The sequence below is a fragment of the Pseudonaja textilis genome, chromosome 5 (assembly GCF_049901715.1).
Source record: "Pseudonaja textilis isolate UNSWEBS1 chromosome 5, rPseTex1.2, whole genome shotgun sequence".
In the NCBI taxonomy this organism is placed as follows: domain Eukaryota; kingdom Metazoa; phylum Chordata; class Lepidosauria; order Squamata; family Elapidae; genus Pseudonaja; species Pseudonaja textilis.
This window is the reverse complement of record NC_141994.1, coordinates 54,504,010-54,527,117: the sequence shown is the minus strand read 5'-3', so window position 1 is coordinate 54,527,117 and position 23,108 is coordinate 54,504,010. Positions and strand designations below refer to the sequence as shown.

General features: G+C 36.7%; 1 protein-coding gene across 28 annotated transcripts in view; it reads left to right on the top strand.

Moving 5' to 3' along the window:
• MYBPC1 (myosin binding protein C1) overlaps positions 1 to 23,108 on the top strand; it is a 95,610-nt gene that overhangs the window by 16,802 nt on the left and 55,700 nt on the right. For 4 of the 28 annotated variants that reach the window (XM_087934928.1, XM_087934918.1, XM_087934929.1 and 1 more), the window contains exons 2-10: positions 7,666 to 7,698; positions 8,172 to 8,213; positions 9,153 to 9,194; positions 12,007 to 12,039; positions 12,411 to 12,434; positions 13,746 to 13,781; positions 15,977 to 16,066; positions 18,567 to 18,715; positions 19,379 to 19,496. In XM_087934928.1, coding sequence (XP_087791054.1) covers positions 7,666 to 7,698; positions 8,172 to 8,213; positions 9,153 to 9,194; positions 12,007 to 12,039; positions 12,411 to 12,434; positions 13,746 to 13,781; positions 15,977 to 16,066; positions 18,567 to 18,715; positions 19,379 to 19,496 — 567 coding nt within the window. The remainder of the gene's footprint in view (positions 1 to 7,665; positions 7,699 to 8,171; positions 8,214 to 9,152; positions 9,195 to 12,006; positions 12,040 to 12,410; positions 12,435 to 13,745; positions 13,782 to 15,976; positions 16,067 to 18,566; positions 18,716 to 19,378; positions 19,497 to 23,108) is intronic. The other 24 variants (XM_087934935.1, XM_087934940.1, XM_087934941.1 and 21 more) reach the window with 16 other exon arrangements.

Sequence of the window (23,108 nt, the reverse complement as noted above, 5' to 3'; positions counted from 1 at the left end):
TGAGTCAGGTTCCACCTATTCTATACTATACATTTGCTTTTTCTTGCCTAAGTGTAAAACCCACTTTTCAAGTCTGTTGAGATCCTTATGGATCTTGAGGCTATCTTCTGAGGTTTTGGCTATCCCTTCCAGCTTGATGTCTCTGCAAATTTGATGCATTCCCTTTCTATTCCCTCATCTAAATTGTTTATGAAGATATTGAAGAGTACTTGGCTTAAGACAGAACCTTAGGTTACCACACTGCTTACTTCCCTCCATGTAATGTGCATATATTTTCTCTTAGGACTACACATTGAGTGCAATTTGTCAGCCAGTTATGGATCCATCTGGTGGCGCTGTCTATCCCACATTTTCCTAACTTACTAAGAAGTAGGTTGTGGTCTTTCTTGTCAAATGCCTTACTGAAATCCAAGTATACTATGTCCACAGCATTTCTCTAGTCCACTAATTTAATCACCTTGTCAAAGAAATGAAATAAGATTTTTTGGGGCATGATCTGCTTTTGACAAAGCCATGTTGGCTTCTGATTATAACTTTGCTTGTTTTAGGTATTCACAGATCTGTTGCTTGATTATCTTTTCCAGGATCTTCCTAGGTATTGATGTCAGGCTGGTTGTTCTGCAGTTTCCATGGTGGTTTGACAGCACATGATCACCCTAAAAGAAAATGCAGTGTGGAATTGAGGAGAATAAAGGATAGTGTGCTTGCCAAAGCTCACATTTTTCTACCCTCCCATTAGGTATCCAGATGGTCTTCCCTTGCTTCCCCTTTGTCATCCACTAAAGTCCCAAGAAAAAGCTATGAAACGCAATAGGAGATAAGCAGAAGGATGATGGCTGTAATTAAATATGACTATTCCATGTGAAGTAGTGTATAAAAATCATTTAATGGGGAAAATCTGGACGGTGGATATTTTAAACGAATGGTCTAAAAAATCAATGTGGAAAGAAAGCATAATGAATTTGGGATTGCAAAAAAACCGGGAAGGTGACAACAATCAGAATTATTATTAATTGACTGATTATATGCCATAAAGTTGATGTAGACTCAATATTCACATAATTTTCCCCCATGATTATTTGTCCTTAAACTGGTCCTTCAAGTCTTCCAACAATCCATCTCGCTATACAAGAATTTGAAAAACTCAGTGACTAGCAGTAGATTCAAGAGCGACAAAATAAATTAACTTGTGAAACCATGAGATCTTTCGAGAAATGCTATTGAAACATGAGATGTTCTTAAAAGCTTATGGTGTTCTTACAACACTGAAGACGATAACTGAGTGTTGCTTTGAAACTTTGAAACTCCCTGTTAAGGAAGTTCAAAGGAATTTCCATTTTGTGTATTTTACTGCTGGCAGACAATGTTTAGATTTAGGCAGGGTTAAGTATGCAAACTGGTTTTACTGGTGAGTCGAGCAGGTACTGAACTTTAGTTATTTATTTAGAAGTGAAACTTTGTCACCTTTAGTACATAAGTTGACCTTTATATTTTGCTTCCAAACAGCTAAGATTAGAAAAGCAGCACAAATATCAAGAAGTATTCAAAGTGTTATGGTTCATGTTTTCATTTAGAGTGGGAGACCAAGTTTAAATAGAGTAGAATAGAATAGAATCCTTTATTGACCAAGTGTGATTGAACAAACAAGGAATTTGTCTTTGGTGCATATGCTCTCAGTGTACATAAAAAATACATTCATCAAGAATCATAAGATACAACACATAGTGTTAGTCATAGGATACTAAATAAGCAATCAAATCATACTAGGAAACTAAATAAAATAATATAAATCGTAAAGACACAAGCAACAAAGTTATAGTCATTAGTGGGAGGAGATAGGTAATAGGAAGGATGAGAAGAAGAATAGCAATACAGTCTTAGTAAATAGTTTGACAGTGTTGTGGGAATTAGTTGTTTAGCACAGTGATGGTGTTCGGGGAAAGCTATCCTTGTGTCTAGTTGTTCTGGTGTGCAGTGTCCTATAACAGCACCTCTTCGCAATAAAATTATTATAAAGAATTCCTTTCTGAAATGTTTCTTCATAAAACAATAACAAGAATGTTATACAAATACAGTGTAGCTAAGCTAATTCAGAGGAAAATACACAGGTAATCCTCAGTTTATGACCACTGTTGGGACTGATGACACTAAATGATGTCATGTTACATGATGGCACCTGATGGTATGATCTTTTTTGCCATGGTAATTAGTTTGACTTTGCCAGTTGGGAAGGTTGCAAATGACACATGACCCCATGACACTGCAACTGTGGTAAGTACATGCCAAACAAGCAAATTGTGTGACCGCAAGAGCACTGCAATATCATAAGTGCAAGGACCCATTGTAACCTTTTTTCAGGATACAAATTTTTCAAAGAAAATTTCTAACTGTCACTAAACAGATGATCATAAGTCAAATGCTACCTATGGATCAGGATTATTATTGGAATAGGAAACCAGACTCATTAATGTGTGCGAACATAAGAATGCTGCTACCAGATCAGCCCATGGCTTATCTTAGCCCAGAAGCATACTAGCGTTTGTTTCTTATATTGGCCATCCAGATGCCTGTAGGATACCTGCAAACAGAAGAGTGTGATTTTTCACCCTTCCATCTTATCTCCTTTGTGGTAGGAAAAATGCTCACCTAAATAAGGAGTCAGAGCATTGGAGGTAGTTACAATTAAGTATATTTTATTGTCAACGATCACTGGCCTCCTGGCTAAAACACAAAATAATATGGTTTTAGCAGCAGTACGTACATACTAGAGGTGGGTTTAAAAAATTCAGCAACGGGTTCTCTGCCCTTGCTGGGTGGGCATGGCCATGGTGTGTGGCCTAGTCGGCCTCCTGCACCGCAATGGGGGTGGGGGCGTTTTCACCTTCCCCAGGCTCTGGAAGCTTTCCTCAAGCTCCGGAGGCCCTCTGGAGGCCGGAAATGGGCCCATTTCCAGACTTCCGGAATTTCTGGAAGGCCCATTCCCCGCCCCCCAATCTTAAAGCCTAATCGCTCTTAAATAGGCCCTTTCCATAAAAGTATTTAGTTTCTTTCTAAGCCATTTAAATTAATGTGGCCATTGCCTTCCCTTGGAGTGGTATATTCCCACAGATTAATTATGCTGTATTTTGACTGCTCTGCTTTTGTAAGGTTCATCGGTCTTGATTTCTCCATCCTTTGCATAATTTTAGAGGTCTGGATCAAATCCCCACCTGTCTCATAGTTTGTTTGTTTGTTTTTTGTGAAGCTAAAGGCAAACATTCTTGCTCTTTCTCATAGGAAGGTGATTGTACTGCCTGATAATTTTAGATGAATTCATTTGAAGCTCAGTTAAATCCTTTCTTTTTCAAATCAAAACTGTACACAGTTTTTCAGATGGACATGTATATGATAAGAGTTATCTGAGAGTATTATTAAGTTAAGCATTTTATTTTCAACCTCTTTCCAAATGGTTCCTAGCATTGATTGTGCCTTTTTCTCCATGTGCCAGCAGATACCCTCTAAACTATTGGACAGATGGGATTTAGCTCTGCAGAATCCATGCAGATTTCCCTCCCTCTGTATTTAGTAATTTTTTTTCTTTGATTACTACAGATTTGCATGGAGCAGACATTAAATTAATTGGTCTATAATATCCTACCTCTCCTTTGAGTCCATTTTTATAAATTGATGTCACATTGGCTACCTTCCAGTTCTCTCCTAGGGAGCCCAATGTAAAGGATAAGTTATATATTTTGTAAAGGGGTCAGCAATTTCACAACTGAGGCCTTTAAAACTCTTGGGTGGGTGTCATTAGAGTTCAGCAATTTATTACTGTATAGTCTCTCAAGAGGTCCCAGAATATCTTCTCTTGTTACCTCAACTGGCTTCTCTCAATCGGAGACGTAGTGATCTTCTCCTATACCTTCTGTAGAAAATACAGAGGTCAAGAATTCATTCAGTTTTTCATCAGTTCTACAGTATCCTTATTCCTCCTTTGCCATCTAACAAATCACCTGCTTTTTTGGCTGGTTTTCTGCACTGAATAGAATGAAAAAAAAGTTCTGGTTGATTGATTATCATACCCTCCTCCACTTCTTCCTTATGGTGACCCCATACTTTTTCTGCCAGAGTTTATATTGCTTTTTGCTCTTGGTGGGTTTTCTAATTTCTGAAGGCAGACTCCTTTAATAGGGTTCTGGGAGAAATCCTGTGGCCCTTTTCCTGGACTTGGTTGACCTTTTCTTACAATGCATGATTCATTCCACTCGGACTTCAGTTGTTGTGATTTAAAATCATCTCTAAGCAGGGGTGGGATTCAAAAATCCCAGCAATCAGTTCGCTGCCCAGTTGCTGGGTGGGCATGGCCATGGTGGGCATGGCCTACTGGAACTTCTGGGAGGGCCATTTTTCGCCTTCCCAAGGGTCCAAAGGTTTCCCTCTAGCCTCTGGGAGGCCGAAAATGGCCTCTCCCAGGCTCTGGAGGGCCTCCAGAAGCAAGAAACAGGCCCGTTTCTAGACTTCCGGTATTTCTGGAAGTCCCATTTCACACACACACACACCCGAGTCTATGCGCACCCTGCACTTACCTGCATCGAAAATGGCTGGGGCAGGGTGGGGTGGGCAGGGCAAGCCAGTCAGTTCAAATACTGGTTCAGCAAACCAGATGCAAATTTATCATCTGGTTCGTCCAAACCGGTCCGAACCAGTAGAATTCTACCCCTGTCTTTAAGCATTACAAAGAAATTTCATCCTCTTAACCCTTCTGTCTCTTTTTAACCAGTCCTAACATTTTTCAGAACTTTCTCATTTTTTAGTTAACGGAAACAATGGCAGTTTCCCATTTGCATGCAAGTTAAAGGAAATAGCCCTAAGGCCATTGTTTCCTACTAGTTTCAGACAAATGCCTCACACCAGATTATGGTTACCACCTACATTTAGATCAAGGTTGTTTCTACAGGTAGTCCTTGACTTACAACCACAACTGAGCCCAAAATTTTTGTTGTTAAGGGAAACAGTGGTTAAGTGAGTTTTGTCTCATTTTACGATCTTTCTTGCAACAATTGTTAAGTTACTAACACGATTGTTAAGGGAATCTGGCTTCCCCATTAATGTTGCTTGTCAGGAGATCACAAAAGGGGATCATATAAGCCCAGGACAACCGTCATAAATATGAATCAGTTGCCAAGTATCTAAATTCTGATCATGTGACCATGGAGGTACTGCAATGGTGGTAAGCAGGTGTGGGATTCTACCAGTTCGCACCTATTCACTAGAACCGGTTGTTAACATTCCAAGCAGTTCAGAGAAACGGTTGTTAGAAGAAATTATTGGCCTAATCCTGTAAAGAAGGCAGGAAGGAAACATTCTGCTGTTGCTCACAGAAACTGCCTCTCCGCTAACCCTTGTTACATTCTTGGCAGGACTAGGCTTTCTGTCTCAGGAACTTCTCTGGAGTTTTTTTTTTCCTTCCTTTGCTGGTACTTTGCTTGTGTGACCATTCAAAGTTACAATGGCATTGAAAAAAGTGACTTATGACCATTTTTCACACTTACGACTGTTGCAGCATCCCCACAGTCATGAGAGGCCAGGTGAGGAGATGCGTGCCTCAGTGTGAGTGATATTGAGTTGGCCATGTCCACCCAGTCACATAACCACCAAGCCATGCCCACCAACTAAGCCTCACCCACAGAACCGGTTGTTAAAAAATTGAATCCCACCCCTGGTGGTAAGTGTGAAAAACAGTCATTTGTCACTTTTTTCAGTGCTCTTGTAACTTTGAATGGTCACTAAATGAATGGTTGTAAATCAAAGACTACCTGTATTCTGGCTAGAAGCACTACTATCAGTTCTAAGAAACTATTTAAAGCAGCGATCTCCCACCTTGGCAACTTTAAGACTTGTGAACTTCAATTCCCAGAATTCCTCCTCCAGTCATGTTAACTCAGGAATTCTGGGAGTTGAAGTCCACAAGTCTTAAAGTTGCCAAGGCTGGAGACCCCTGATTTAAAGCACCTAGACCGGTGATGGCTAACCTTTTTGGTACCAAATGCCCTCCCCAAAATACAATACACGCACCTGTGCATGTACAACAGAGACCCAAAGACCAGCTGGCTGGTAGGAGGCACATGCGCATGTGTGGTGGAGCTGAGCTAAGGTGACGGCCACAGAGAGTGCTCTGCATGCCACCTCTGGCATGTGGCCATAGGTTTGCCATCACAGAACTAGACATTTGTTTTCTTTGTCATGGCCACAGCCACAGCCATGCTCAGATAATCTGTAACTTACAACCAGAATTGTGAACAGAATTCCAGTTGCTAAGCAAGATGCTTGCTAAGTGAATTGCAGCTATTTTATGATCTTTTTTTTTTTTTAGCCAAGGTTATTAAGTGAATCACATGGCAGCCTCATCTGACATAGCAAATAGGAGGAAAGCTGAGAAGAGTACTTTAACAACATCTGGAGCACCACAGGACTGCAGTAGGATAATGCTATGCATTCAAAAAAGGGTCCTATTTAAAACACACTGACATGCATGAAATACCCTTCCATGCGGGTAAACCAAATTTAAACCTCTAGGTAGTTGAGTTCCCTGTTCAGTTGAGCCTGTAGGAATTCTTAGAATGCTATGTAAGACAAGGCCCTCATACCAACCATCCCTATTGTCCCCCACCTAAAAATCTATTGCAGACGCTCCATAGCTAAAGTTGTCTAGGTAGGATTAAATGTTCTAATGCAAGGACAAAGTCGTGTGTGCAAGCACCGCAGTCCCAAAGCTAGCTGTTCAATGATCCATTGATGAAACCAGTGATTAATAGAGGTTTAGCTTTGTAAATTAAGGATTAGCAACCTTTTTTTTCTATTGGGGTAATATCTTGGGCAATGCACTTTCAGTAGAGTTTCCTCTAGAATTCACAGTTAAGAGGTGGGAATAATTATTCTCTAAAAGCCCCCTCCTACGCTCTTTCTGACAACATTTCCTCTATCTCCCAAACTGTGAGCTGCATGGGAAGAATAAAAGTCAGACTCTGTGTGTGTGTGTGTGTCTGTCTGTCTGCACTGGCTGCCTTCATAGCAGATTGGAAATTAGACTGAAGTTGCATGAAATCAGACCAGAGGCTCCATGAAGAAATGTTGGACACGACCTTGCTGCCAATCCTAGTTTTGCTTGGAGAAAAAGTTATTTTTAGTTGTCCTGCAACCATTTTTTCAAGACTTGGCAGCAATATGGATTGTCAGCATTTTGGGGAATAATATTTTTTTTATTAAATGTTTGAAAAATATTGTGCATTAATGTTTGCTTAATAATAATAATAATAATAATAATAATAATAATAATAATAATAATAATAATAATAATAATAACAACAACTGTTTATTATAGAAAAGAGGGGGGAAACTTTCTAGTAATTTGGTTTTTTTAAAAAAACTGCCTGAAATAATGCACCATACTGTAATAGGCTCTATGCAAATGGAGCCCAGTTGTGTACATATTTATAATAAGAACAGTGTGACGTGATTTTTTAAACTGTCATAATACAGAATTTATGTTATCAAAGCGCAGAGTTCCAGACACAAATTATTACTAAAATCTTTTTAATATATTACTATACAGTAAAACAGAAGCATCATTGTGTATATTTCATTTCTTTCAGAACGTTATAAATATCTCTCTTTTAACCTTTTCAGATATACCAGTACAAGAAAGTGCACCTCCTCCAGGTTAGTAAAATATCTATTTGTCTGTCTGTCTGTCTTTCTGTCTGTCAATCTCTGTCTGTCTGTCTATCTATCTATCTATCTATCTATCTATCTATCTATCTATCTATCTATCTATCTATCTATCTATCATCTATCTGTTATTTCATTTCCTGTACAAGAACCCATGTTTTAAGTGCAGACTGATGGAAATTATAATTCATCATATGCAAATAGGTGCCATTTCTGTCCTTAGGAGATTGTATGCTAACAAGTGGGTTTTTTGTAGAAAAAAAAACAATAAATGCAAAGATCCAGCTTTATACTATGTAAAGGCATTCAAGTTATTTGTAATACTGCTATGAAGTATCCCAATTCCCAATAGTTTAGTTTACACCTTTAAAATGTTGATACAGTGTTAACACTAGTATCTAAACATACAAAATATTTATGATCAGGGTGTTTCTTTTAAAAATGTGCTTCTATTTCCTATATAGTAGAAACTAACGCTCAGAAAGAAGGGAAACCCGCAGAAAAAGGTGAGTACAAGTATTCTTCAAATTCTAGACAAGACCTCTCTCTCTCTTTTATCTGTCTATTGTAATTTTGTTAAAATAGCAGAATATTGTAAAGGTCCCATTAGGAATCTAAAGAAGCGATTAGAAGTATAAACTTGTTCTACCACACATTAATATTTTGTTGTGTGTTGTTGAGTTTCTGAGAATCTCTCTCTCTCTAAGGATTTAGTTGCTAGTACAGTGTTCTGTACTGTCTAGGAAACAGAAAGATCAAAGTTTCTCAGAATTTGCTTCCTGTTGACTACAAGGACACATCCATACTGTTTTTCAGCAGCATTTTCTGAAATGTAAATCTATATCTACTGAGTTGGCCTATACTCTATGGATTTGCTGATAGTCCTCCGTTCAAATAGTAACCTATATGGGCCTTGCTTAGTTGCTGTGGTATCCTTGGGATAATTAAGGAAGTTTTATTTATAAAATAAGCCATCACAATTCTACTTTGGTACACGAAGCAAATGCAGTCTTTCGCATTTTTCTTCATCTCTATTGATTACTCTGATCAGATTCTAAATAGAGGTTTTTCTCGTAGCTATTGTTAATGCTACATTGCATTATTTCATTTCCTGCACAAGTACCCATGTTTTAAGTGCAGACTGATGGAAACTATAATTCACCATATATAAATAGGTGCCATTCCTGTCCTTAGGAGGTTGTATGCTAACAAGTGGGTTTTTTTTATTAAAAAACAAAGAAACAAAAAAAGTGCAAAGTTCCAGTTTTATGCTATGTAAAGGTATTCAAGTTATTTTTAATACTGCTATGAAGTATCCCAATTCCCAATAGTTTAGTTTACACATTTAAAATGTTAATACAGTGTTAACACTAGTATCACAAAACATACAAAATATTTATGATCGGGGTTTTTCTTTTAAAAATGTGCTTCTATTTCCTATATAGTAGAAACTAACGCTCAGAAAGATGAGAAACCCGCAGAAAAAGGTGAGTACAAATATTCTTCAAAAGCTACAGTTCAGGTAGATTATGTTTCTGTTCTTCTTTGTTTAGTCCGGTCCCCCTACTCAATTTGAATTTCATTTCTCTTAAAAGTATAATCAACCCTATACCATCCTGGATTATTTTTGTGCATGTCTCAGAGTCAAAGTTTACTCACTGTCTTTCTCCCTTTTCCTTTAACAGTTGATTTGGTCCATTGTGTACACTTTTTTAAAACAAAGAATACATCTTATTTATATGGGTAAGGTAAAGCAATCTGTAGACATTTGTGATTTAACAAGTTAATACTGAATTATTATTGTATACATTACATCTATTCTGGAAAAGCTTCAGCGATATAAAATGTCACCACTTGTCTAGAATAAAATCATTAAAAGATGTAATCACAGTATTATTCAACATTTAGATAATCAAACAGACAAATAGAGATAGAGATATTATATCCACATACATATAGCATTTGTTTGTACCAATATGTAATATACAATATATGTATAAATGTTTCTCATATATTTTATTCCCTAATATGTATTTATTAACATCCTTTTTTCAGAAAATATAGCAACTACAATATGACTATAACTTGGAATACTAACATTGATTTACTAATATTCTCTAAATCCCATCAGGTATCCCGTTATCTAATGAACCCTCTTTTATTTTCTTTTAACTTATTCTAGCCTGGTTCTACTTTGTCAACATATGGAATGTGTGATTGCAGTTTCTATGAAATCTGTCTTGCTTTCTAGAATACGTTTACCATTTTTAAAATTGGATCAACCATGGCAGATCTGGAAAGGAAAATTAGAAAAAAAAATTCAACCCAGTTTTCAACTGCCTTACATCTTATAAATGTTAAACAAGTTGTCCTTTTCCTTCTTTCATACTATATTCTTTTAACAGCCATTGCAGTAAAGGTATATACACAGGCCATCAGCAGAAATACTGGAATCACTGGGTATATTTCTACATTTGTTATTTCTTATTACATTTTTATATTTTAGTCTACTTTTTATATGTGTAGCACAGATGTTATGACAACACATGCTGAATTAAATATGATCAGATGTTCAGTGAAGGATTTTAAGAAAGGATTTTCTAAAAGTCAATTTTAAAAGAAATTGAGATGTGATTAAAGCTAAATATATTTTTGAAGAATAATGTCTGAGCCACAGTAATAGTTTGGATTCAGATTGTCCAGTTTCTCAGATCTCTCAACAAAATAGTAACCAGTCCTGCAAAATATTGTAGCTATACGGTAGCATCCTTGATTGACTGGGTTTCGATTGTATCAACATTTTTCTCTCTCTCTTTTTCCTGTTATTTCTAACAAATGTCAATACTAAGAAATCCGACAATTAGATTTCTCAATTTTCAGCTCTGTATTGAAAGTGATGATTTCAGACATATTAGCTGTCTTCATCTTGCTTTCTTTTTTCATGCTTTTGATTGAAAGGCAGTTGGTTAATATCAGTACCAAGGCTATTTTCTGGGCCTGTTCCTCAGCTAAGATGTGCTTCAGGTTTCCTTCCTTAGTAATGAGAAGCAACATTTGAGAGCTGAAAAGAACAATTTTGAAACATTGGGAGGAACAAATATTTTGTTTATTTCTGCCTGAGAGTGGACACTTAAAGGGGATCATGAAACATGATGCATGAAACATCAAAATAGCAGCTCTGACCATGTGTTTGAAGCCAGCCTCTTTTAGTCTCAGTGCAACACAATTTTTAAAAAGAGCAGGACTTCAATCACATGTTTGTGGGTGCCATATTTACTTTTTTTAACAAACACACACAAACACGTAGATATTCCCAGGTGGCTATAGTCCAATCTTTTTAAAAACCTCCAGTATTGGAGCACCCACAATTTCTGGACCTGAGTCATTTCACTGATTATTGGTTCTAACTGTCAGGAAATTTCTCCTTAGTTCTAGATTGCTTCTCTCCTTGATTAGTTTCCATCCATTGCTTCTTGTCCGGCCTTCAGGTGCTTTAGAAAATAGGTTGACCCCCCGCCCCCATTCTTTGTGGCATTCCTTAGATATTGGATCGCTGCCATCATGTCACCCCTAGTCTGTTTTTTAATAGTGTAACAATAATGTTTCTTAATATCGTTGTAGAAGTAATTATTATTGGATGAAGTCCTCATTATTGCTTTTAATTGATTTCAGTTTTAGGGCCCATTAACTTATGATGAGTAATCTTAATGCTTAATTCTTCCTTTGAAAGGAACAGAACACTGAATTAATGTTCTGTCAAAATGCAATCTTCTACTCGGAAGAAAAGCCTTTTAAACTTAATAGGCATGCATACAACATTCTAGAAGGCTGGGTTTACATACTATACTGGACATTGTACAGTATAGGTGAGGGAAGTACAATATCTGAGTCAATGTAACATACTATGTCCAAAAACATAAACCCATACTATGAATAAACATGATGGCCTTTTTGCCATAATATGCTAAAACAATTGCTACATTTCCACAACAGGCTGAATATATTATCCTTTCCTCTCCTCCTTTCCATTCATTCAAACTTTGATTTTCCCAACCCCTTTTAGTTTAGTGTAACATGTTATGCAAACCCAACCCTGTGTCTTAATTTTGACAGAAATAACAGGCATGACATTTATATTATTTTTACATAGGTAATCTTAATGTGAATGAAGAAAAATAATCGTTTGATTTCAGCAATTTTTGTTCTTTTTTATTCTTGATTATATTATTTTTACCTCTTAAAAAAAAACCCAAAAGATCATGGTGTTAAATATATTTGTGGTACACATTTTACTTGCAGACGGAAACGTCACTGAAACAACATCTTCTTCAGGTCAGATGTATGGTTGACCTTAATTTTCATTGTAACTTTTTTGTATTCCATTTTCCCACTCAGTTTTTGTATTTTGTGTCTAACAAACACAGCCATTTTGAAAGCTCCCATTCAAACCCATGTTTTAATAATGGATTACACATCATCTATCCCATTTTTGTTTTTGCGTGCAGCATTAAAGTTGACCATTGCTCGCTCCCATAAAGCTTTCTCCACAAGTTTACCTTTGTCATTGCCAGTTCCCCCAGTTATCATGGTTTTCCCTTCCTTCTATTACAGGTTTCTTGTTTTCCTCCACTTTTACTAAACTACATTGTTGCTTTTTCTTGTCACAATTCTCCATTTTACCTGTTATGTATTTCTTTTTACAGATGAAGAGGATTCTTCAGGAACAGGTTAGAAGAACTATTCCATGTAATGTTATATGACAGCAATAGCACTTAGACCTATAGCCCTCTCTAAGCAGTTTACAGAGTCAGCATATTGCCCCCAACAATCTGGGTCCTCATTTTATCAACCTCAGAAGGCTGGAAGAGTGAGTCAACCTTGAGCCATTCAGAATTCAACTCCTGGCAGTGAGCAGTGAGTTAGACTGCAGTACTGCATTGTAACCACTACACCACTACGATATTAGGATAAAATATGAAGACCTATTAAGATTTAGTTCTTCTGGGATAATTTCATCTAAAATAAATCAATTCACATATTTTTGAACACCCCCCCCCACAGTTGATTTCACTAGAATTTCCCAAAAAGAGACTTTGAAAGACTATATTTTAAAAATCTGCTATCTTTTATGAGGAAATGTATTTCAAAATACCTAAGGAAGATTTTTAAAAATAGCCTAACAATTATTTATTTGTTATATTTATACATAATTTCCTTATCATGATAAAACTCAAGCATAAGCAAGGTATGTTGACTAGGTTGATTAACGAGAATATAAATGGTTCTGCTGGATCAGATGAAAAATCAGATTATTGTAGCCATAAGCATCCAGGGTAGAAGCAAGAAGTGGGGTGAATAACCACTCAGGTCTCATGGTATCATCACACATAATGCAAGATGCATGCTTGTGTCAAATAATATGACATGAATAATTGCACTATTGGTGTGATGATGTCATGAATGCTATGTCATCATTTTAACATCATGAGGTTGACAACTATGTCACACAAAATGCAATCAGTTCCCAATTATGGGAACATTCTCTGAAATTAGTTGGAGAGGAAATTAAGAAATCCTCATACTTTTATGCCCCTGGAATTAGAAGAAAATGTGCATATTGAAGTGACCATACTTTAAATTTAAGAAGAAAACAAAATAGATGATGCTTTTCTCTGTCTTCATTCCTTCTGCTCTGTTGAGACTCTACTTGAGGCTCTACCATAGGCATCCAAAGCATTTTGGAGTGAGTGGCCATAACAAACTTATAGTAAATATTAATACCACCACCAATAGAAATCTTTTCAACAGGTAGGATTGCTCAACCCATTATCATACCAGGTACTGGTTAAAGACCCCACCTGCTCAGCTTCAACAAAACGATGTACCTCCCACTCTCCTTTTAAACAATTCATTACAACCTATAATTTTCTTCCTTTTTTAAAAAAATACGAAGGGCCCACAATTCTACATAGTCAATTTAGCAATCAAGATAATAACTTTTGAATGTTGATATCATCCAGTTTATGCTTACTTTTCAGATGGTACAAATAAACCTGGAGAGAGGAAGGATTCAGGTGAGATACACTAAATCTGAAAAGAAAGAAGGCAAAACTCAAAACATTCCAATTTTCATTACCTATTAACAGGTGTTTTTTTTTTGTAGCTTCCTTTTTCAGTTGCAAAGTGATTTATGCTCATTAAAACTTTTTATTCTTTTTTTTTTTACAGATCTAGATAAAAAGCCTGCTTCAAAGGTTCCTGAAGTCCTAATGTGCAAGCATAGCTTCTTATGATCGAGGGTTCTCCTTTGTTCCTGGAGTGAAGCTAGAAGCCTCCAATCATATGAAGCTTTGGAGTACATTAGTGCACAGTGGTGTTTCAAATTAGCTGGGATATAAGAAATGGATTTAGAAAAACTAAATATTGACCTTTATTCATATACCACTAATTTCGTTGTACAAGGGGCAATGACAATAAAGTAAACTATCAACTACCAACTATCACTGTAACTCATTTTTACAGTGGAATTATTAAAACAAAATCTTTTTAAAATATTTCATAATTGGGGAGCTATTTCTTATTGATTTGTTTAGCAAAATGCATTATTCTTTTAAATTGGTTATCAAATGCATTATATTCCACACAGAAGTTATGTATTCCAGCTATTTTGATGTATTATTTTTCTTCCCCCAGGATTAAACTGCGGACTAAGAATTATATAATTACTGAAGTATATAGCTAAAAGAAGGAATTTATCTCTAAAGATGAGTTCTTTCGCAGAGAAGCACACATAGAGCAGCCTGGTTGCTGATGGATAAAGATTTAGTAGCAACACTTGGCAATAAAAAGTGCATATGAAGTTTTTGCCATATAGTGTAGCATACCATGCATATGATACAGATAGAAATATGATAAGGTTTGGTACATTCATCCATCTAGCCATCACTCTAGATGCAGCCATCAACATTCATTGTCCATGATCTATATAGGGAGGCAAATGTTGGAAAGACAATCTGTTGCAGTACGATAAGTATAGAGTAAAGGGATTTCTCTGCTGGTTCTTGAAATTCCTCTGCAGATTTTTTTTTCATTGAAATGGCTATTCCAAGTTATTCTCTTTTTCCTCATAAGATGACTCAGACTTTGATATTCACAACCCCACAAAGTTGGCCAGAAGACCATAAAACTATGACCATAAGGTATACAGTGCAACCTCGGGTCACGAACACTTCTGTTCGCGACCAAATCGGGTGGCGACCAAAAAATCCACTCGATTTTTGAATCAGGTCATGATTCAAAAATTGGGTGGTTAACAAAATCGGAGCAGAAAGATTCCCTTTCTATGCTGATTTCCCCTTCTGCACCATTTTTTGTGTGTCCACGCATGCGTAGTCAGTCGTGCTTCCAGTCACAACCAAATTGGGTTGCGACCGTAGTCCTGGAATGGATTACGGTCGCAATCTGAGGTTCCACTGTACATTAACATGAAACTTTCTATAGCACTATATTCTTCATTAGATTCCAGTAGATACATCTATCTAGACTCTAGTCCAGAGATTTATATCTTGTACATATCAAACATATGTCTATGCATGCAAAAAATTACATTAAATGTATCTTCTACTGAAAGGATGGAAGAGAGCTTTCACCAGCAGGATAATTCTTGCAGCAATTGATATGGAGGATTTTATTATGCAAAAAAAACCTTAATATTTTTTTTTCTTAGGCAAGGCCAAGGATTAGAAATTAAAAGACTTATTTACTGTTGCCCAATATTGTATAGTTAACTAATAGGGACCTGGGCATCATTCAGCACTACCATCACCACTTCTTTTAGCTCAATAGATAGAATTTCGCTTAGCTACCTACTTGGGTATTCCCAAGACCCCACTTTCATTCCACAGTTGGGTGCAGCTTAGAACTGAGATGGGATCACCATGCTATGTGTCTTAAAACTTGAAACCCAATGAAGTATTGTGTGTTCATTCTTGAAACAATGAAGCCATTCCAATGGTAAAGACTACTGCAAAGACTGTAACTGACAGTTACAGCTCATATCACTAGTATATAATAAAACTCTACTCCATTCATAAGTGTGTGCTCTGTATGCCACTTTTCTTACTTCAGTAACCTTATGAGAGTTATGGGAAGGACATGTCTATTTTTAAGAAGTAATATTAATGCCAAAAAACCCAGAAACCTAGGTAAGCATTGCTTAATTAATAGGTTCATTCTGATAATGGCTATTTTCCCTTGTTTTCTATACTAGTATGGTCTGCAGGAGAAGAAGGAGAAAAACAAGATTCACAGAAATCTGTTTTATTTGTTGAAAAACCAAAAGGTGGCTCAATTAGTGTAGGTAAGTGTAAAAAGAACAATTACACCTGCAACCCTATTCATATCTATCTGGCAAAAAAGGACTTACTTCTCTGTAAATGTTTATAGGATTAGGTTGCATATAGATGCATGATATGCAGAGGTGGTATTCAACAGGTAGCGGCAGCAGAAATTCTGAGTAGTTTGGAGAACCAGTAGCAGAAATTTTGAATAGTTCAGAATACCACTTCTGACTGGCCCCGTCCCCATCTATTCTCTGCCTCCCGAGTCCCTGCTGATTGGCTGGGTCTTCTTTTGTTGCCCTGCACAGGAGAACGGAGCTGGAAAGCAGGTTAGTGGGATGGGGCGGGAATGGGGATTTTACAGTATCCTCCCCCTGCCACGCCCACCAAGCCATACCCACCAAGCTATGCCATGCCCACAGAACCGGTAGTAAAATAATTTGAATGCCACCACTGATGATATGGTTCATGATAAAGCTCATTGTGATTATGAATTAGCATTGCTCACGGACCTCTAGTCAGTGAATGTGGATGTAATGCACTCATACAATCATATACTTAGGTCGCCCAACCACAACATTGAATCGGAATCTTTTTTTCCATGAATTGAAGCTATTCTTCCATGTCCTACACCCAGAATGAGAAGAACATGTCTTGATCTTCCTCAGGGTGACATCCTTTCCAGCATTGTAAGAGGACTATCATGTTTCCTCTCAGGCATATTTTCTCAAGGCTAAATTTACCATCACTTTAAATCTCTTTTTGTAGGATTCATCTTTTAATCCTTTGATTGTTTTCATTGTCCTTCTCTGAACCTATACCATTTTTTCTCAATCCTTAAAGTCTGGTGTCCAGAATTTGCTGATGATCCAGCCTTAAATTGTATTCCTTGCTAGTCTCTCTAGAAAAGAGACAAGCATCTCTGTTAGTCCATGTTCAATTTGTAATCTCTTACTTCTTTCTCTAAGCCATTTTACACAGCACAGTTATCCCATCCTATATTAGGGCATGTGGTGTTTTTTTTAAGGGAAGAACTTTACATTGGTCCCTAATCAAGTTAATCTTACTTGCTGATCATTTTCTTTTAGCCAATTACTTTTTTATATATCTGGACTATCTACCTGTACTTTTCCTTTGATGCTTTTTCTTCTTTCCATATCCTTTCATTTTCAGTAAGCTTTATATGTAACCAAGTGGGCTGTTTGTGTCATAGAGGCATAGCAATCATCCAGTTTGCCTAATTGTGGCACTTCAGTGTTGTACTGGGGCTTCTTCTACTACTTCTGGATCAGGAGAAAACAATAAGTGAAATCCTAAAGAAAACTTAAGAAGTGTTACAGCAGCCTCACCAACTCTTTAAAAGAATATGCTGCTTTCAAGAAGCTTCAAGTGTCCTCCTCCATCATCCCAGTTATTGGAAGTAAACACAAGGTTGAAAGTATACAAGTGAATATTTCCCTACTTCCATTCCCTGTTCCTTAGATAGGGGCTGGATATTATTTCTCCTCACCCACCCACCCACCCACCCCCGTTGCTCATGAAACAAATCATCCATAGTTTAAAAACATCGTTTGGTTTCCTTCGGTTGAATTAATTATTTATATAAAAATAATGAAATAAATAATTTGGTATGCCAGTCTCTTATTTCATTATTAAAAAGGGGTGCTTTTTAACAAAGTAAAAACAATAAAAATTTAAAGAAAAAGAAGAGATGTTAACTGTCCAATTAGTGAATCCACAACAAGGAAACACTCTCAAGAGAATTGAATTCCCAAAGTAAAACTTTATTGGATACACCATTTTGATACTGAAGAAACAAAATCAGCTCAGTTAAACAATACTTTCTCCTCCCCTGGATGATCACATTGTCCAATTATGAGATGTTCTTTTGTTATGGTAACAATCCATCTCTTTCTCAGGCACCTGCAATGGTGACCTTAATGGCTTCCATGCTCTTACAATCTGCATATATTCTCCACATTCTATTTCCCCATTTCCCTCCCCCAGTTCATTGGCAAGTTGACAAATATTTGAAAGAAGATTTGAAAGAAGCAAAGTAGTTCAATCTTGACAAACAATGAATAAACAAGGAAAAAAAGAAAAAAAGAGAAGAAGAAAAAAGAGATATAAAGAAGTGTCTTATGATTTTCTTTATAGCAAATGCATTTATATTTTATTCTCCCTATATGTAGTTATAGAGGAGCTCCCTTCATTCCATATTCTGCCCTTTCTAATCATCAATCTCATAAAGAACAGGTTTATGTTTTTTTCCAGCTATGGCAAAAAGTCCATAAGGGGTTTCCGTCATGACAAATGTTATTGTCTAAGATTTTTATTGTTAGGGAATTTGTTATTCCCTAATTAAACAAGCCAATTTTGCCTTTTCTGCAAATTTCCATTGTGTGCCTTTCAGTCTTTCCAGCTTTAGAATTTGGTATTTAAATCTCATTTACATGTGTCAGATATTCCCTATTGAATAATTCTATTTTGATTTATGTTGGTTGCCTTGCTTGTTTTCAGGGCAAAATATCACATTCACAGCGAAAGTAGAAGCTCAGGATCTTCTTCGGAAACCCACTGTTAAGTGGTTTAAAGGAAAATGGATGGACTTGGCAAGCAAAGTTGGAAAGCATCTTCAGTTAAAAGAAACATTTGAGCGACAAACCAAGGTATATATAGAAAGATGACCTTTTTCAAAATATACCATTCCAAATATATTCACTTTAAAAATATATCATTTAAATTTTGAACCAAATTGTCATTTACTACTACTACTACTACTACTACTACTTACTACTACTCGGCAAATGTTAGCACCACAATAAACATACCTGTAAAGAAAATAATTTAATGGTGGTGGGTGGGAGCATTTATCTAAAATGACATGCTTGGAAAAATAGAAAGATGATATGGGATTTATTGTTCAAAGTGATTCTTGTGATTACACAGTAATGGATTGTCTTAGGCTCAATCCATAGGACATAAGTTCCAGGCAAACTGTGAGCTCATAAAATTGTTGGGAAATGGGGAATTCTGTGATCAAAAGGAAAAGGTATAACAGATTTGAAGTCAAAATAATTACAATGCAGTTTGGAAGACCCCAAATTGTCATGTTCTGGATGGTCAGAAGGAGGTCAAGATGGGGTTTTGGAAATCAATTATTAGCAGAAGTAGTATGGCAAAATAACAGAACTAAGAAATGTGAAAAAGAAGTAAAAAATTCAATCCATTTCATTATGCCAAAATACAAGATGCTCATAAGTAAGTTTGCTTAGTTTCCAATTATTCTTGAGATTTTATATGAATAATTGTATTATACCTTTGGCTTTCAGATATATACATTTGAGATGCAAATAATCAAAGCTAAGGACAATTATGCCGGAAATTATAGATGTGAAGTAACATATAAGGATAAAGTTGATAGCTGTTCTTTTGATCTGGAAGTTCATGGTAAGAATCTTGCTTTACATAGATATATTTTAAAATGGTGAATATGTGTCCTATGTTAAGATAAAAACTTCTGTTCCCAAAACTAACCTTGAATTTATTTATTTATTTATTTATTTATGCCATGTTAGATTTCAGTTCCTGTAATTCCACAAACAAAATAGATTAACTCTGTGAACAAGTGGGATTATATGAAATGAAATCTATCCCAGGCTTTGGAAAGGCTACTTTATATTTACTTAAATTTTGAATGGCCTCCAGGCTCAGCATTTTCTTCCATATTTGAAAATTATCCTTCTGTATTTTTAGCACTATTCAGAGATAATGAGGAGGAGCGTGCCATCCTGAACAACTTTTTAGAACTGGAATTGAAATCTAAAAGGGTTTTTTGATTTGGCAGTATGAAGTGGAGCTGAGAAAACTAAATTCAGAAAGAAAGAAAAAGAAGAGATCAAGAGTCTAATAGGAGATAAAAGCATCAAGAATGGAACAGAATGTCATTTGTTAGGCCCAGTGAGGGAGTACTATATCCCTAGAGTTTTGCATCTCTATCCCCATGTCAAAGAAATGTCAGTAATATCTGGAAATAAGAATGGTATCAATTATTCTGACAATTTGGCAACTAGCTCATAGCCCAAGCTTTGGGTCCTAGGATATAAAGTGTTTCTGACAAAGAATTATCAGTATACAAGACTCATGAATTTGATCAGGGTTCTAACTGAAACATCCAGAAAATTCACAAGGAAGATCTTCTGAAAGTCTACAGGACAGACTAGAGATCCATTGCTCTCCTCTACTGCTGCTGTTGCATCCCAACAACTGGTACTGAATAGCTAACTGCTCCTGAATGTGAAAGTTTCATGTAACATTTTGGCTAATATCCATGGAAAGACCTATCTATCTCCACCATCTTTTAAAACACTCACTTTAATTCACAGTTGGCAGGAGAAAGGATTCAGAATATCTTTGAGCTGGTGAGCTCATGCTATATCCTTGAAGCAATTATTTCTGAAGCTTGCTGAAGTATTCAGTGTATATTTGGACAAAGAACAGGATGGATACCAGGGCTGACAGCTCAAGACTATAAATTTATCCTTTAGGAATGTCAAAAACAGCTTTCATCTTGACTTGAGCAAAAGCTTTTCCCATTAGTAGATTTTCATGAAACCCCCAAAAGAAAGGGCATTAAGTCTTAAACTCCATTGAAACCAAACTTTTCCTATCTTTGTAGACAAAAGAATGAAATAAAGGGCCATCAGGTTTTAAACTATTTTAGCATAGGTATAGATTTGTTTTCAAAAAAGAAGAGCTTACCCAGACATGTAAGCAGACTTTGCCTCATTAATGCATGATGACATCATAGTGATTTAGAACCATCAAAACACCTTAGAAGTGTCTATATTAACACATCCTATTCTACATTGTTCTAGGAGAGTGAACTGTTTTTATCAAACAGCAGATGTTGGAAAGTGGGATCATAGGTGTTGGATAATAGAACTATCTTTGCCAAAATCATTTGGTGAAACTCCCTGTGCAAAGAAAGTCAGTTCTATCTTTTAGAAATGAAATGAGAGTTGGAGAAACGGCCATCTTTGAATTCCCTCAGGCAGTAAACTACCTTAGGTTGTCTCTGTCTCTCAGAATCATGTGATGGCAATCAAGGAGCAGAGCAGCAGCTTTGCCATCAGTTTGGTATCCCAGTTCGATGAAGTTTACAAACAACGATGAAAAACTTCTTACAGTATACTTTTAAGTCTCAGCTTTAACATTAAGCATAGATGGAAGATCAGAGCCTAATACTTGTCTAGCATGTTTAAATCTGTCTTAGTGGCCTTGTAAGAGAACCAGGTTGATGTAATGGTTAAGGTATCAGGCTAGAAATTGGGACGTTTTGGACATGGATCCATCTGGGTGACTTTGGGCCAATTACATACTCTCTCTCAGCCCTCAGAAGAAGGCAATGGTAAACCTCTTCTGATATCTCACCAAGAAAACTTCAGGGACTTTTCCAGGCAGTTGCCAGGAGGCAACACTGATGTGGAGGAACCAAAAAAAGATTATCCTATGGAGATTTGCAGCATAAAATGTATTTATGGATTAAATCGAGTCCATCCAAGATCAAAGGATTTAGAACCTCAGAAGGCCACAACTCCTGGACTTTTGCTGACCATATGGCTGTCAGTAACATCTAGGCAGGCCTTCCAAATATCCAAGACTTCCAGTAGTTGGCAGCAAACCCAGAGAGTTGTTCACTCTAGCAACACAAGTCTACCAGATTACCAAGGTCAGCATCTTCATTAATCTGTCAAGTCATCAGGGAATGGACTTTAATGGAATGTCCAGCAGCTGACAGCTAACCAGACAAACCACAACCTCTGGTTCAATTCAGAAGCAGGTTGGCAAATAGCCAACCTTTTGGCAGACATAAGCTTCTGTAAATGGCTTTGTCTAATTATGTGTCTAATCAAACACAAGGTGAACCTGACCTCTGTGTTTACCAATTTAGTCAGATGTTTTACTGACTTCTAAAGACATTTTTTTCAATCAGTATGAAGAATTTAAGGGATGTCCAGATTATAGGAACACTTCATGATTTATTTTAGATGTTCTGATTGTATAAGCTTATGCTCTATTTTTAGCTCACAGTTATTTTGGCTATAATATATTTAATTAATTAAATAAAATCTTTATAACAGATATGTAATCCATGATATGCTTTTATTTGCGGAACCCATTTTTCTTGGAGAGTAGAATGGGAAATATCCATTTCTCCCATAATTCTCTGGGCACCTTTCAGAATTTGCTCCAAGGGATTCTCCTGTCTTCCAGAGCAGATTTAAAAGGGCCTTCAGATGTGGGAAAGGAAGAGAGAAATTCTTCATGGAAGTCTGCTTGTACAGTGTTGGGTTGTATCCCTTTTACTTTTACATCATTCTACTTTGTTTCTGGTTATCTATTCTGGTTTCTGGTTAGAAAACCACTGCAACTATACAGGTAGTCCTTGGCTTACGACCACAGTTGGGTCCAACATTTTTGTTGCTAAGTGCCACCGTTGTTAAGTGAATCACTGCAGTTAAGTCAGTAGAATGGTTGTTTAGTGAATCTGGCCTCCCTGTTGACTTTGCTTGTCAGAAGGTCGCAAAAGGGGATCACATGACCCCGGGACACTGCAACCATCATAAAAATGAGTCAATGGCTAGCCATCTGTATTTTGATCATGTGATCACAGAGACAATGCAATGGTTGTGTCAAAAACTGTTATAAGTCCCTTTTTTCAGTGGTGTTGTATTGCTGAACAGTTACTAAATGAACCATTGTAATTTGAGGATTACATATACAGATACTCCTCAACTTACAACAGTTCATTTAGTGGTCATTCAAAGTTACAACAGTGCTGAAAAAAGGGACATGCCCATTTTCCACAGGTACATCACGTGATCAAAATTCTGATCCTTGGCAGCTGGTTCATATTTATGACTGTTGCTGCATCCCAAGGTCATGTGATGCCCTTTTGCGACCTTTTGACAAGCAACGTCAATGGAGAAGCCAGATTCAATTAAACAATCAGGTTGCCAACTTACCAACTGCAGTGATTCACTTAAAAACCAAGGCAAG